This window comes from Hyla sarda, chromosome 13 (genome assembly GCF_029499605.1).
Source record: "Hyla sarda isolate aHylSar1 chromosome 13, aHylSar1.hap1, whole genome shotgun sequence".
Lineage (NCBI taxonomy): Eukaryota > Metazoa > Chordata > Amphibia > Anura > Hylidae > Hyla > Hyla sarda.
Genome location: NC_079201.1, coordinates 44,419,526 through 44,435,223, shown reverse-complemented (window position 1 = coordinate 44,435,223; position 15,698 = coordinate 44,419,526). Strand labels below are relative to the sequence as shown.

The window sequence follows — 15,698 nt, the reverse complement described above, 5'->3', positions numbered from 1 at the left end:
GGTCACAGAGGCTGGATGCCCCTGCGATCAGACACTTAGCATTTTATCCCCTAAAATGGAGAGCCCATATATCTTGTTACAGTAAACAGTTAAAGAGACCACACACGGGACAATAGCAAAATTTATGTTTTTTTGCATTCTTCTTCCAAATAATGTCACTAAAAAGTACAATTTACCTTGAATAAATGATAAAAAACAGGCATTGTGATGAGGGGCATTTTCGTCATTTCTTACACACATTCTTAGAGCCATGACAAGTTTTTGTCCAGAGCCATATAAGACCAAATTTTATTTTTACTTGGATCCTTCATCTTACCACAAAATGTAATGCAAAATAAAATAAAGAATTATGGGTTGTAACTTTTTTTTTTTTTTTTACCCCATTCACAGTGTGGTTAAGCTGACAAAGTAATTTTATTCTTCAGTTTGATATGAGTGATACACAATCTATACATTTTTTTTTGTTATGGTTCACTTACTTTTTAAAGAATAAACCCCTTGATTTAACCCCTGAAGAAGACAGACCATTCTGGCCTTAAAGGGTAACTCATTAAAGGATTAAGATTTTTTAATAGAAGTAATTTACAAATCTGTTTAACTTTCTGGCACCAGTTGATAAAAAAAAAAAAAAAAAAAAAAAAAGTTTTTCACCAGAGTACCCTTTAAGACAAATTTTTGCTATTGCACTCCTTATGGTAAATAAAAAATATTTCTAATATACTTTGTTTAAAAGAAATTAGGTTTTCTATGTTTTATTTGTGATTAAAATAACTCAAGAGTACATATTCCCCAATCTTATACACAGACTTTGGAGCGAAGTCCAAACACAGAAAGTGCAGCCTGGAATGCTGAGGGGGGGGGGGGGGGTGTCCAGCCTCATCCAATCATAGCTCCTCTCACACTTACCTGCCATATGCTGTTTGTTGGATACCCCCCCCCCCCTCAGCACTCCAGGCTGCACTTCCTGTGTTTGGGCTTCGGTCCAAAGTCTGTGTATGAGATGGGGTAAAATGTGCTCTTGAGCTTCTTTAAGCACAAATAAAACTTAGAAAACTTCATTTTTTTTTTTAACAAAGTATATTACAAATATTTTTTATCTACCATAAAGAGTGCAACAGCAAAAATTTGTTTTAATGAGAGTGCCCATTTAAGGACACTTTCCGTTTTTTCCTCCTTGGCTTTTAAAAGCAATAGCTCTTATTTTTTTTCATCTATAGACAATGTGAGGGCTTTTTTTTTGGGACATCTATTATTTTACTATAAAATGTATGACAAAACCACCAAAAATATTATTTGTCTGGGCAAAGTGAAAAGAAAACCGCAACTTTTGGGGTGTTTTCTTTTTACACAGTGCAGTACGACGCGTTTAGCACAAGAAGCAGGAAGAGGATCTCAGCAGCGTCCGGGTGCAAGATACCAGAGGCCCATGGGGTGTGGAGGGAGGTTGGTCAATTATTTATTTTAATTCTGACATTCTAGGCAGGGTTAAAAAAAAAAAAAAGTTTAATCTCGGAAACAGATTGTGCAGTTATCTATATTTTCATGTGTAGCATTTTGGGGAAGATGGAGCTTTTTTATTGCTCTTTATTCCATGTTCCATGTTTATTCCATGTAAAAGGCAAGGTGAGCAAAAATAAGCAATCCTGGAATTGGGAATTTGTTTTAGTTTACTGAGCTGACTGTGTGGGATGAATAATGTCATATTTTTATAGTTTAGACATTTCTATTTGCAGAGATTTTAATTATGGTATCTAAAAAGAGACATTTTAATTTTGACTAGGTGAATTTTGATTTTTTTCATAGGGTTTTAAATTAATGTTTTAACTTTTTTGTTTTTCACGTGAACTTTACTATGTGACTGTTTGTACCATACCTATTGCATTAATGGTCAAACTGCTAATCTCCTATTACAGTGTGCCACTAGCAGACTGAAATAGGTCTCCAATTATGACAGCCATGGAGACCTTCAGTTGTTATCATATCGAGTATAAACCCTGAAATTCTGTTTTGGTAGGCTGATATGACCTGTAAGTAACCATCTGATAGCTTCTAATCACCTGGGTGCTGCAGTCCTCATTGGCATCTAGTTTTTTAAAGGGCTGATCACTAACTCAGGCTGTCAGATGTTGAAAGTAGCTGGCTGCAAGTACTATGTAAAAGGGCTTTAAGTGGTTAACATTGAAAGTTGGAAAAGCACTACTCTAGCTAAGCTGGTCAAATGCATATTTTTTTTTTACACTGCTCACAAATCTTACAGCATGTTTTTCTAAATGCTGTTAAAGATACTCTGAAATACTTCCCATCAGAGCCAAAGGGTCAGTAAAAGGAGGAGGCACATTTCTGACTCTGCTATGAGTGTTTGGGAATTATAGCAATGCTTATAACTACTTACTTTCTGTACGGACTTTTCTCTGCTGTAAAATAGTCAGTTGTTTCTTTAACATTTCCACAGAAGCAGACTGCTCTTCTCTTTGTTTTGTCAACCTCACCATCTCTGTCTGCAGCCGGAGCCAATACTGTTGAACTGATGCAATTTCCAAATTACATTCTTCTATCTGCTTGGTCAGTGCAGTTATGTGGATCTCTAGAGGTCCCATCTCTTTACCCTTAATTTAAAGAACATGTCAACTGTATGCTTTACAACAAAGTAAATGTATCATCTGGCTTACTGTATTGTATAATGTAAAACGTTAATCTAAAAAGCATAATTTCTACCATTCATTAACTCCAATGTACATCAAGGTGAGGAATAATGTGTTGTCTCAAGCTAGCCTGAGTTAAACTGTAATGCAATGTATACAATCTATCAAAGCTGAACCAGTATGCATAATTTGAGGACCAGGAGACATTAACTTTTCCACTACTCCTTTGAAAGAAAAAGTTATGGATTTTATGACGTTTATCCTAAGTGTAACAGCATCCTTCGCATCTCTGTCAGAGACAGACAGCAAAGGCTGTTTAGGCAGCTACCTATTATCTTGGCTCATGATTGTGTCTTTTGGTTCAACATTTTTGCAACTTTAGTAACATCTAATGTGAAAGGTTCTATCTAAATGTCCCATACAGTATGTCATTTAATATTGACAACCTACAGTGTATGTTCCTGAGCAGCACTGCAAACACAGTAACTGTGAGGGAAAAGGAAATCACAAAAATCAATAAAATAACCTAAATTTTTTCCTAGGTGGAATAAACATGCTGTAGTGGGACAACTCTTTTAACTATGAAACGCTATGTCAGATCGCCACCAAACATAATGTAATGGCATATCCTAGTGCTATATGCTATTATTTTATTAGACAGAAACATAATTTTAATATTATTCACTGTGCACATTTATTTGGAGAAATAGTTTATTTAAGAAAAGTTTCTTTTCTTATGTTTAGTAAACTGACATACCCCAATTTCTGCAAGAGTTGTCTCAATTTGCTTGCTGTATAAATTAATACTGGCTTGCTTCCTCTCGATTGCTATGGTGCGCTTTGCAATTTCACTGTGACTGAGAGAAATTAGTTCATTGGTGTTTTCGATTTTTTGATCTAATTCAATCAGAGTCCTTTGTAGAGCTTGGATACGTGATAAGATGTGATTAAATTCCAACTGCACTTGAGCAGTTTCATTTTCCAGCCTAGTATTTTCGATCTCCTATAAATAACATGTTAAAAGTGACAATGCAATTAATGGAGAACACTAAAAATGAATATGTAGCAAAAGTTATCTGACAGAAAAAATAAATACGCTATTATTTTGAGTCAGTAAATAAAAAAATTATATGATAAAAGTAAAAAAAAAATTCTACTAAACAATATTGTATATGCTCTAATGAAGTGATGCAGTACAATATAGAAAATTAAAAGTTATACTTTTATAATATACTTTTACATGAGGGGAATTTCTTGAAAAACTGCTTGATTCTACTGATGAAAATAAATATTAATATGGGCAGTAGTTTTCATCTGCTGCTTAGACAGAAGAGACCTTTATCTGTACATTGAATTCACATACCAATTCTAGCTTTCTTCTACGTAGTTTTTCAGTTAGAAGTGATGAATATTTGGCTGCTTTGTCAGATGTTAACTTTGCTTGAAGCTTATCCATTATCTGAGTTTCCAAAGTACCTTTCATTTGAGATTCCTTCTCAATTTGCTTTCGTAGGGAGTTCAACTCAGTCCAACGTCCAGCTCTTTCCTTTAAAAGTTTCAAGATAGAATAGAAAATGTATCAATCACACTATTTGTGAATCTTTAGAACTTGTATAAAAGCACAGCATAGGCTATAATTCACGGTTTCAACACACTAGGGAGCCCATGCTAATTTTTCAGAGATCTAATCCTAAAATATTATCTTAGAACTAGTTACCGTATTTAACAATTTTAGTTGTGAAAGTTTGTGTCAGTTGTGTAGTGGTCACGGATTAGATCTATGGTACCTACAGAACTTGCTGTGTTTGCTGGAAAATATACTAAGGACCTCCTGTGGCTACTGGAGGGAGTGAGTGGGATCTCCTGTACTAGAGGGAGAAGGCACTGCTGTGCCTTACCAAAACAGAAAGGGAGAAGGTACGACCTAACAAGACTCTTCATTATTAAAATAATGGTGTTTTGGGTCTTCAAATTCTTTAGATTTTTACAAGATGACCAACGTTACATCAACGTTAAAGAAGAAGTTTCAAGTACAATTTTTTTTTCTATAATGCCCAGGCAATAAAACAATAAACGGGTCTCACCTGCTGCCGCTCCCCTGGTGTCCCTGTATCTTGCTAAGCTCCTTCGCCGCCACTTCCTGGTGGTCCAGCCATGGGCAGCGTATCACAATTAAATAGAAAAAACAGATGTGCAACTCAGCTCACTCACCATAGGACCAGGAGTTGATGGGTTTGCTCAGCATTCTGCAGCGCTGGAGCACGGAAAAAGTGGGCCACCTGCCCGTGTAGACATGGATACAAACAACGGTGGATCCGGCTTCACAACGGTGGATCCAGCTTAAGATTGGATTTTTAACAGTACCCTGCTGTGAAGCCGGATCCACCGTTGTTTGTATCCAAGCGTATCATCATGCCTGTCAGCAAATCCCCGGCTACAGCGATGTCCCGCCTAGGCCGGCAACAGGAAGAGCGGCAATGTGATGCAATGAGCCTAGGCATCAGTCTATAACTTATTATTTAATCAACCTGTTTTATGCATATATACGTTCAAAAACAAATTGCAGCAGAAAGGATGTATATTAAAGGGGTATTCCAGGATCTTTTTTATTTAACTATGCTACAGGGGCTATAAAGTTAGTGTAGTTTATAATATAGTGTCTGTACCTGTGTGTGATGGTGTTCTTCTATGATTATTGACCCAAAATTAATTTTTAACGGCATACAAAATTACTTGTGTCTCAGGATTTCCCAGGTTGCAGTGCGTCGAGACCTGACATCACTAGTCAGGTGATCAGAGGGAGTCTGTCCTGCTTCAATGGGTGGAGCGACCGCTGGGTAAGAGAGAGTTCATTTTGCAACAGCTGTAGGCACCATGATTAGAAAACACTGGTGTATTGCCTTGAAGGGATCGCAGGTGTGTTTAAATGGGTGGGGTGACAGAAATGTGGGAGGGAGGAAACTATGGAACGATGGGATGTGAAGTTTAGCGAACGAAATTCAACAGGAAATACCCAGTTCTGGCAGGTACGTGCCACTCAAATAACCCTTTTAACCCCTTAACGACGCAGGACGTATATTTATGTCCTGCGCCAGCTCCCGTGATATAACGCAGGGTCACACGGCGTGACACCCCGCGCCATAACGGGTCAGTCCCAGCGGCTAACGGTAGCCGGGACCCGTGGCTAATACTGGAAATCACCGATCGCGGTGATGTCCAGTATTAACCCTTTAGACGCGGCGATCAAAGTTAAAAATAAGATAAAAATAAAAGCATTCCTGGCAGCTCAGTCGGACTGATTGGGACCACTGGGGTGAAACAGCGGTGTCCCAATCAGCTGTACGGACACAAGGAGGGTCCCTTCCTGCCTCCCCGTTGTCCGATCGTCGTATGATTGCTCCGTGCCCGAGCAGTCGAGTGCCGAAAACACTGATCAATGCTATGGCATAACATTGATCAGTGTGGGAAATCAGTGTAATGCATGTTATAGTCCCCTATGGGGGCTATAACATTGCAAAAAAAAAAAAGTTAAAAAAAGTTAATAAAGATGTTTTCAACCCCTTCCTTGATAAAAGTATGAATCACCCCCCTTTTCCCATTTAAAAAAAACTGTGTAAATAAAAATAAATATAAACATATGTGGTATCGCTGCGTGCATCAATGTCCAAACTATAAAAATCTATTATTAATTAAACTGCATGTTCAATTGTGTACAGGTAGAAAAAAATTCCAAAGTCCAAAATAGCGCATTTTTGGTCCCTTTTTATACCATAAAAAAATGTATAAAAAGTGGTCAAAAAGTCTGACCAAAACAAAAATGATACTGATAAAAACTTCAGATCACAAAGCAAAAAATGAGCCCTCATATATCAGAAGAGGACATTTTTAAACATATTAATTTTCGTGCCTGTTTCTTCCAGAAGTAAGACAAAATCAAACCTATATAAGTAGGGTATCATTTTAATCGTATGGACCTACAGAATAAAGATAAGGTTATTACGGAAAAATGCACTGCGTAGAAACAGAAGCCCCAAAAAATTTACAAAATGGCGGGGTTCTTTTTCCAATTTTGTCACACAATGATTTATTTAATTTTTTTGGGTTTCGCCATAGATTTTTGGGTAAAATGACTGATGTTATTACAAAGTAGAATTGGTGGCGGAAAAAAAAAGCCATTATATGAGTCTGTAGGTGCAAAATTTAAAGGGTTATGATTTTTAAAAGGTGAGGAAGAAAAAAGGAAAGTGCAAAAACGGAGTCAAAGCGTACCTGTCATAGCGCCCAAAAAAAAGTGATAAGTTACTCAGTACCTAATAGTAACATAGTTCATAAAGTTGAAAAAAGACCAGAGTCCATCAAGTTCAACCTATAACCCTAATAAGTCCCTACTGAGTTGATCCAGAGGAAGGCAAAAAACCCTCACACTAGAGGTAAAAATTCCTTCCCAACTCCAAATATGGCAGTCAGAATAAATCCCTGGATCAATGTTCTGTCCCTATAAATCTAATATTCATAACCAGCAATGTTCTTGCCCTCCAAAAATGCATCCAGACCCCTTTTAAATTCTTTTACAGAGTTCACCATGACCACCTCCTCTGGGAGAGAATTCCACGGTCTCACTGCTCTTACAGTAAAGAACCCCCGTCTGTGCTGGTGTAGAGACCTTCTTTCCTCTAAACGTAGATGATGCCCCCTTGTTATAGATACAGTCCTGGGCATGATTAGATCATGGGAAAGATCTCTGTACTGTCCCCTGATATATTTATACATACTTATTAGGTCTCCCCTAAGCCTTCTTTTTCTAAACTAAATAACCCTAATTCTGATAATCTTTCTGGGTACTGTAATCCTTCCATTCCCCGTATTACTCTGGGTCCCGTCTTTGAACTCTCTCCAGCTCCACTATATCTTTCTTGTACATTGGTGCCCAGTATTGTACACAGTATTCTATGTGTGGTCTGACTAGTGATTTGTACAGCGGTAGAATAATTTCCTTGTAGTGGGCATCTATGCCCCTATTGATGCACCCCATGATTTTATTTGCTTTGGCAGCAGCTGCCCGACACTGGTCACTACAGCTAAATTTACTGTTAACTAAGACTCCCGAGTCCTTTTCCACGTCAGTCGTCCCAAGTGTGCTCCCATTTAATACATAATCCCAGCCTGGATTTTTCCTCCCCATGTGCATTACCTTACATTTATCAGTGTTGAACTTCATCTGCCACTTCCATGCCCAAATCCCCAACCTATCCAGATCCATTTGTAACAGTGCACTGTCCTCTATTGTGTTTACCGCTTTACAGAGTTTAGTATCATCTGCAAAGATTGCTACTTTACTATTCCTACAAGGTCATTAATGAATATATTAAATAGGACAGGACCCAAGACTGACCCCTGTGGTACCCCACTAGTAACAGTCACCCAATAAGAATAAGTACCATTAATAACCACCCTCTGTTTCCTATCACTGAGCCAGTTACTTACCCACTTACACACATTCTCCCCCAGCCCAATCCTTATCATTTTATGCACCAACCGTTTATGTGGCACCGTATCAAATGCTTTGGAAAAATCCAGATATACGACATCCAGCGATTCCCCCTGGTCCAGTCTGGAGCTCAACTCCTCATAAAAGCGGAGTTAGTTTGACAGGACCGATCCCTCATAAAGCCATGCTGATATGAAGTCATACATTTGTTTTTATCAAGATATTCCAAAATAGCATCTCTTAGAAAACCCTCAAACAATTTACATACAACTTTGGTTAAACTAACAGGTCTATAATTCCCAGGGTCACCTTTTGTCCCCTTTTTAAATATTGGCACCACATTTGCCATGCGCCAGTCCTGGGGAACAGTCCCTGTTACTATAGAGTCCCTGAATATTAAAAATAGGGGTCTGTCTATTACATTACTTAATTCCTTTAGAACAAGGGGGTGAATGTCATCTGGACCTGGCGATTTGTCTATTTTGAGTTTTTGTAGGCGGCACTGTACTTCTTCCTGGGTTAGACAGGTGACCTGTACTGGGGAGTTTACCTTATCTCACTGTATTTCATCTGGCATTTCATTTTCCACGGTGAATACAGTGGAAAAAAATTTGTTTAATATATTTGCTTTTTCCTGAACCCTGTTTCTAATTTTTTCTTTGTTGTTTATTTAAAGGGCCTACAGTTTCATTTTTGACCTTTTTGCTATTTATATAGTTAAAGAACATTGTAACGCCGAGCGGCGTCCTCTCTTTAACAGCGCTCCGGTCACTGCTCCTGACCGAGTGCGCTGTCCCCCTGTCAGCGGCAGGGATGCTATCCGCATGGCGGGGTGTCCCCGCTCACGGATCGCATCCCAAGTCACTTACCGTCTTCCCGCTGCTGCTTTCTCCCAGCGCGCGGCCCCGCTCCAACTTGCTGAGATTTAAAGGGCCAGTGCACCATTAATTGGTGCTTGGCCCAATCAGTCCAAAACATATAAAAACCCACTTCCCCTTCCTGTCCTTGCCGGATCTTGTTGCCCTTGTGCCCTGAGAAAGCGTTTTGTGTGTATCCCTAGCCTGTGTATCCAGACCCTTTGCCGTTGCCCCTGACTATGAACCTTTGCCACCTGCCTTGACCTCTTGCTACGTCCGACCTTGTCTTCGCCTTGTCCTTGTGTACCACGCCTATCTCAGCTGTCTGTGAGGTCGAGTCGCTATCAGGGGATACGACCTGGGAGTTACCGCCGCAGCAAGTCCATCCGGCGGGCTCTGGTGAAAACCAGTAACTTCTTAGAACCGGTCCTCTGGTACGGCCCACGTCATCGCCTCACTGACACAGGGGATCCACTACCCGCATACAAGTCCAGTTCCTGACAAACATTTTGGGGTTAGTTTACTCTCTTTGGCAATGAGTCTTTCTGTCTCTATTTTTGCGACTTTTATCTGTTTTTTTTACATATTTTACATTTTTCTCTATAGCTTTTTAATGCTTCCTCACTGCCGTCCTCTTTTAGTAGTTTAAATGCTTTATTTTTGTCATTTATTGCCCCCTTAACGTTTTTATTCATCCATATTGGTTTTCTTTTATTTCTGACCCTTATATTCCCATGAGGTATATACATCTTACAATGAGAGTTTAAGATATTTTTAAAAATCCCCAATTTAGTGTCAGTATTCTTGTCTTTCAGGACATTATCCCATTTTATATTGTTAAGGGCTTCTCTTAGTTGGTTAAACTTTGCCTTCCTAAAGTTCATTGTTTTTGTGGCCCCTCGAGAGATTCCCTTATTGAAGAACAAGTTATAATGTATTATATTATGATCACTATTTACTAGGTGTCCTTCTACTTGCACGTTAGTTACTCTGTCAGGTCTGTTGGTTAATATTAAGTCTAATAGGGCACCGCCTCTTGTTGGGCCCTGCACCATTTGGGACAGATAATTGTCTTTAGCTATAGTCAGAAACCTGTTTCCTTTATGAGATTCACAGGACTCAGTCTCCCAGTTTATATTAGGATAGTTAAAGGGGTACTTTTATTTATTTATTTATTAAATCAACAGGTGCGAGAAAGTTAAACAGATTTGTAAATTACTTCTATTAAAAAATCTTAATCCTTCCAGTACTTGTTAGCTGCTGAATACAACAGAGGAAATACTTTTCTTTTTGGAACACAGTGCTTTCTGCTGACATCATGACTACAGTGCTCTCTGCTGGCATCTCTGTCCATTTTGATAACTGTCCAGAGCAGCATATGTTTTCTATGGTAATTTTCTCCTACTCTGGACAGTTCTTATAATGGACAGAGGAGTCAGCAGAGAGCACTGTGATCATGATGTCAGCACCGAGCTCTGTATGCCAAAAAGAAAAGAATTTCCTCTGTAGAATTCAGCAGCTAATAAGTACTTGAAGGATTAAGATTTTTTAATAGAAGTAATTTACAAATCTGTTTAACTTACTGGCACCAGTTGATTTAAAAAATAATAAATAAAGTTTTCCACCGGAGTACCCCTTTAACTCCTTAACCCCTTAAGGACTTAGCCCTTTTTCACCTTAAGGACTCGGGCATTTTTTGCAATTCTGACCACTGTCACTTTAAACATTAATAACTCTGGGATGCTTTTAGTTATTATTCTGATTCCGAGATTGTTTTTTTGTGACATATTCTACTTTAACATAGTGGTAAATTTTTGTGGTAACTTGCATCCTTTCTTGGTGAAAAATCCCAAAATGTTATGAAAAAATATATATACCACATATACCAGTGATAGCGAACCTATGGCACGCGTGCCACAGGTGGTACGCCGAGCCCCCTCTGTGGGCACTCTATCCCCTCCGGCCGCTCTATCCCCCCAGTCTTTCGGATGCTCTATCCCCCAGTCCTCCGGCCGCTCTATCCCCTCCAGGCCGCTCCTCCCCCCTTCCCCGGCCGTGCACACTGCTGCGCTAATGGCAGATGCAGGGGCTGCCCCGCAGCTGCGCACGTCTGCTTCCAACTCCTGGGATGATCCTGGCCGCAACTCCTGGTGCCGGGTGTCCATTCCTTGGCGTGAGGAAGAAGTGGGCGATGGTGCAAAGTTTGCAGCAGATGGGAGTGCACGCGCCCGGCCTCTGACCCCAACATGGCTGCCGCAGGTGAGAAAAGTGCACAGACCGGGGGTGAGGCGACCGAGGAAGCGAGGGGGGTGGAATGTATGTATGATGTGTGTAATATGTATGGTGTGTATTATGTATGTATTATGGATGTATGATGTATTTATGTATGATGTGTGCATGTGTATATTATGTATGTATATGTATGATGTTTGTATTTATGCATTATGTATGTATATATATATGTATAAATATATATATATATACACATAATGCATAGAAACAAACATCATACATATATAATACATACATACATAATATATACATATGAACATCATACATAAATACATCCTACATACACACATCCTACATACATAACATACAGTACATATATATATATATATATATATGTATATATATATGTATGTATGTAGGATGTGTGTATGTAGGATGTATTTATGTATGATGTGTATATGTATATATTATGGCTTTCTGTATGTATTATGTGCAAATGTATGTAGGATGTATGTATTATATATGTATGATGTTTGTATGTATGCATATAGTATGTATTTATGCATTATGTATGTATGATGTGTGTATATATATATATATATATATATATATATATAGGATCCAACAATAACGCAGCACTCCAAAGAACGGTGAAAAAAAGTGTTGATTTATTCCTGTCACATCAGTACAAGCAACGTTTCTGCTCCTATGGAGCCATTTTCAAGCTTAGTGTCACACATCAATAGGGGGTTTAAATACTTATGTGCATTAAACATCATACAAATTTCAATTAAGTGCTCATTACATAAAAACATTAAAATTGTATAAACAGTGTATACATACATCTTCCATTGTGTATATATCATAAATCTTCAGTGCATATTTCATATATTAAAGTGCAAATTAGTGTATATTAGTGTATATAAGTGTTTTAAAAACATAGCAGCACTCGAAATTGAATGCTCCACTAACATAATATTAATACATAACAGCTGTATGATATAATTATACATATGATGTAATAAAGTAGGGAGTTTGACTCTTACCCGCTCTGTATTTGTTTAATGGCGTCCAGTGGCGTGGGTAAAAACATCACTGCGCCTGTGCAGGGAGCGATCCCGGTCCAGAGCTGTCGCGCGAACAAGTCACGTGACTGACCCTGGGTCATGTGATCGCTTCCGCATACTACTGCACTAAAAGCGTCGCCCGTTGTCCTGGTTCCCACCTGTGCTGATCAGCCCTGGTGTAAAGCAGAAAACAAATGCAGCGAACGCTATAAAGATATGTGCCAGACCTGAATATAAAGTTTAATCTATAAAAGCTTATGATGTATACTTGTTATTGACCTAATCTATATAGATCGTGCATGAAGGTCAGTCCGCTAACCAACAAGATTATTGAATAAAAAAATAAAGAATATATATATGAAAAATATATAAAAAAATTAAAAATAAAAAATACAAAAAATTAATATAAGAAAAAATAAGAAATAAAAAAATAATAAAGATAAAAATTTGAAAATTAAATTAAAGAAAATATAATAAATAAATATTCAAAAACTAAAATACACATAAAGAAATATAAATAAATAATATACAAAATTATAAAAAAATTATAAATAAATATCATTCCTTATTTATAAGGATCCCTTCCTTTTTTAGGGACAATTTTACACCCAGGCACACCTTACATTTACACCTCAGATACGCTCCTTTTGTGTAGGACTTTCATCCCTCGGAGTCATCTCTGATCTCCCAAGGGATGTCTGTCACTGGGGGACAGTGACATTGGGATTGTAGGGTCCCAACATGTCTCCGTCTACCCACCTACACATTGGATGGAGCTTCTCTGCTGTTATAGCAGCATCAGTCTCACTCAATGTGGTCTGGGTTATCCATCAATGGTATATGAAAATAAAAAAATGATAAAAAAAACAAAACAACAAACAAAATATAATAGAAATATATATTTTTTAAAAAAATTAAAAAATTAAAAAAAGAAAAGAAAAAAAGAAAAAAAGAGATTTGAATTTTATTTTTTTCTACTGATAAATAGATGTGTGTTGAGACAGAGTCACCCACCAACTGTATAGGGGGACTCTCTCTCAATCACACATCAACCTGTTGGAGAGGGGAACTGACATGCATGCACACTGGACCAACCCAAATTCTGCAATATATATTACATTCAAGAAAGGCACATATTCTAAACATAAATCTTGAAGATTAATAATCTCTAAAATAACGCCATACAGATGGTATACACAGAGCAGGTAATGTCTTCTCCTTGATGTTTCATCTTGAGGTAGATCTATAAAAATAGACAAACAGAAAAAATTGTGAAAATTAATATCCACGTTATACATTGTATCTTATCAAATACTGTGTGTAACCGCTTTTGGATTCAGAGTCAGAACCCTGTGTGGTCCCCCAGGTTATGCACTCTATGCCATATTCTAAATAATGTTAAAATCTACATTTAAACCTTTTGGTCTTAGTGAATCCAATTTATGAATCCACCACATTTCTCTCCTTTTTAATAATGCCAGTCTATCACCCCCTCTTGTTGGTGCTGGTACAAAATCAATCGCCATGAATTTCAAGTCTTTCTCGGAATGTTTGCACTCAATAAAATGTTTAGAAACTGGTACGTCAACTTTACCTTTCCTTATGCTATACCTGTGATTATGAATTCTAACTTTTAAACTCCATGTGGTCTGCCCCACGTATAGCTTCTTGCATGGGCACATAAGAAGATATATGACCCATGTAGAGTCACACGTGAGGAAGTACCTACATGTATGTACTTGTTCGGTTACTGGATGTGTGAATGTGGGTCCTTTCATCATCTGATTACAATTTATACAGGACAGGCAAGGGTATGATCCCATCCTCCTAGGGGTCAAAAATGTCTGCCCTGTTTTTTTCTCCGGTATGACCTCTGTTTTTACCAATTTATCCTTGATGTTCTGACCTCTCCTATAGGACATGAGTGGGCCAATTGAAAATTCATCAATCTCTTTAAAGCTGTTTCTCAATATAAACCAATGTTTACTTAATATTTTTGCAATCTGTCCACTCATGTCGTGATAGGTAGAGGTAAAGGGAATACGTTTATTCTCAATTTTTGGTTTTTTCAACAATGTGGATTCTCTATCCAGAGTCTCCACCGTCTGTCTATGCTGATCTACCACCCTTCTCGGGTGTAGGGCAATGATTTTATCATACACCTAGGGTGGTGGCTATTGAAGTGTAACAGTGTATTTTTATCTGTTGGCTTTGTATATAGTTGTGTTGTCAATTTACCATCTACTTTCCTCACCAACACATCTAGAAAGCTCACTTCAGAGATAGAATATGTCATCGTAAAGTTAATATTTGGGTCCATACTGTTCAAGAATTCGTGGAATAGCTGTAACTCTTCCACTGACCCTTCCCATAGGAGGAAGATGTCGTCGATGAATCGCCACCATCCCAGACATTGTCTGAAATGGTGGGATTCATAGACGACACCCTCCTCCAGGGTTGCCACAAATAGGTTTGCATACATTGGCGCCACATTCGTCCCCATGGCGGTTCCGGTTAACTGTAAGTAATATTTGTTGTCAAAAACAAAATAATTGTTGTTCAAAATAAGATTTAAAAGTTGTAAAAGAAAATCCTGAACCGCCATGGGGAAGTCTGAGGTCGCCAATGTCTTTTTTACTGCCATCAAGCCCCTTTCATTACAGATAGAAGTATACAAACTTGATATATCCAAGGAAACCAAGACTGTGTGGTCTGTAATTTGTATAGGTTTAATTTTTGACAAAAAATCATTGGTATCATGGACATATGAAGCTGTCTGAAAAACAAAAGGTCTCAGGACCCTGTCCAAAAAAATGGATGCTTTACTCAATACAGCATCCCGACCCGAATGTGGCGCCAATGTATGCAAACCTATTTGTGGCAACCCTGGAGGAGGGTGTCGTCTATGAATCCCACCATTTCAGACAATGTCTGGGATGGTGGTGATTAATCGACGACATCTTCCTCCTATGGGAAGGGTCAGTGGAAGAGTTACAGCTATTCCACAAATTCTTGAACAGTATGGACCCAAATATTAACTTTACGATGACATATTCTATCTCTGAAGTGAGCTTTCTAGATGTGTTGGTGAGGAAAGTAGATGGTAAATTGACAACACAACTATATACAAAGCCAACAGATAAAAATACACTGTTACACTTCAATAGCCACCACCCTAGGAGTATGATAAAATCATTGCCCTACAGCCAAATGCTGAGGGCAAGAAGGGTGGTGGATAATGAAGATGCTCTGAAACAATCTCTTGAAACCATGACAAACAATTTCCTGGTGAGAGGATACCCGAGGAGGGTGGTAGATCAGCATAGACAGACGGTGGAGACTCTGGATAGAGAATCCACATTGTTGAAAAAAACAAAAATTGAGAATAAACGTATTCCCTTTACCTCTACCT

At 38.2% G+C, this 15,698-nt stretch overlaps 1 protein-coding gene across 1 annotated transcript in view; it reads right to left on the bottom strand.

Moving 5' to 3' along the window:
• CCDC40 (coiled-coil domain containing 40) overlaps nucleotides 1–15,698 on the bottom strand; it is a 282,644-nt gene that overhangs the window by 60,400 nt on the left and 206,546 nt on the right. Inside the window, exons 11-13 of the mRNA XM_056550062.1 lie at nucleotides 4,006–4,188; nucleotides 3,400–3,645; nucleotides 2,393–2,606 (exon numbers count right to left, since the gene is read on the bottom strand). Coding sequence (XP_056406037.1) covers nucleotides 2,393–2,606; nucleotides 3,400–3,645; nucleotides 4,006–4,188 — 643 coding nt within the window. The remainder of the gene's footprint in view (nucleotides 1–2,392; nucleotides 2,607–3,399; nucleotides 3,646–4,005; nucleotides 4,189–15,698) is intronic.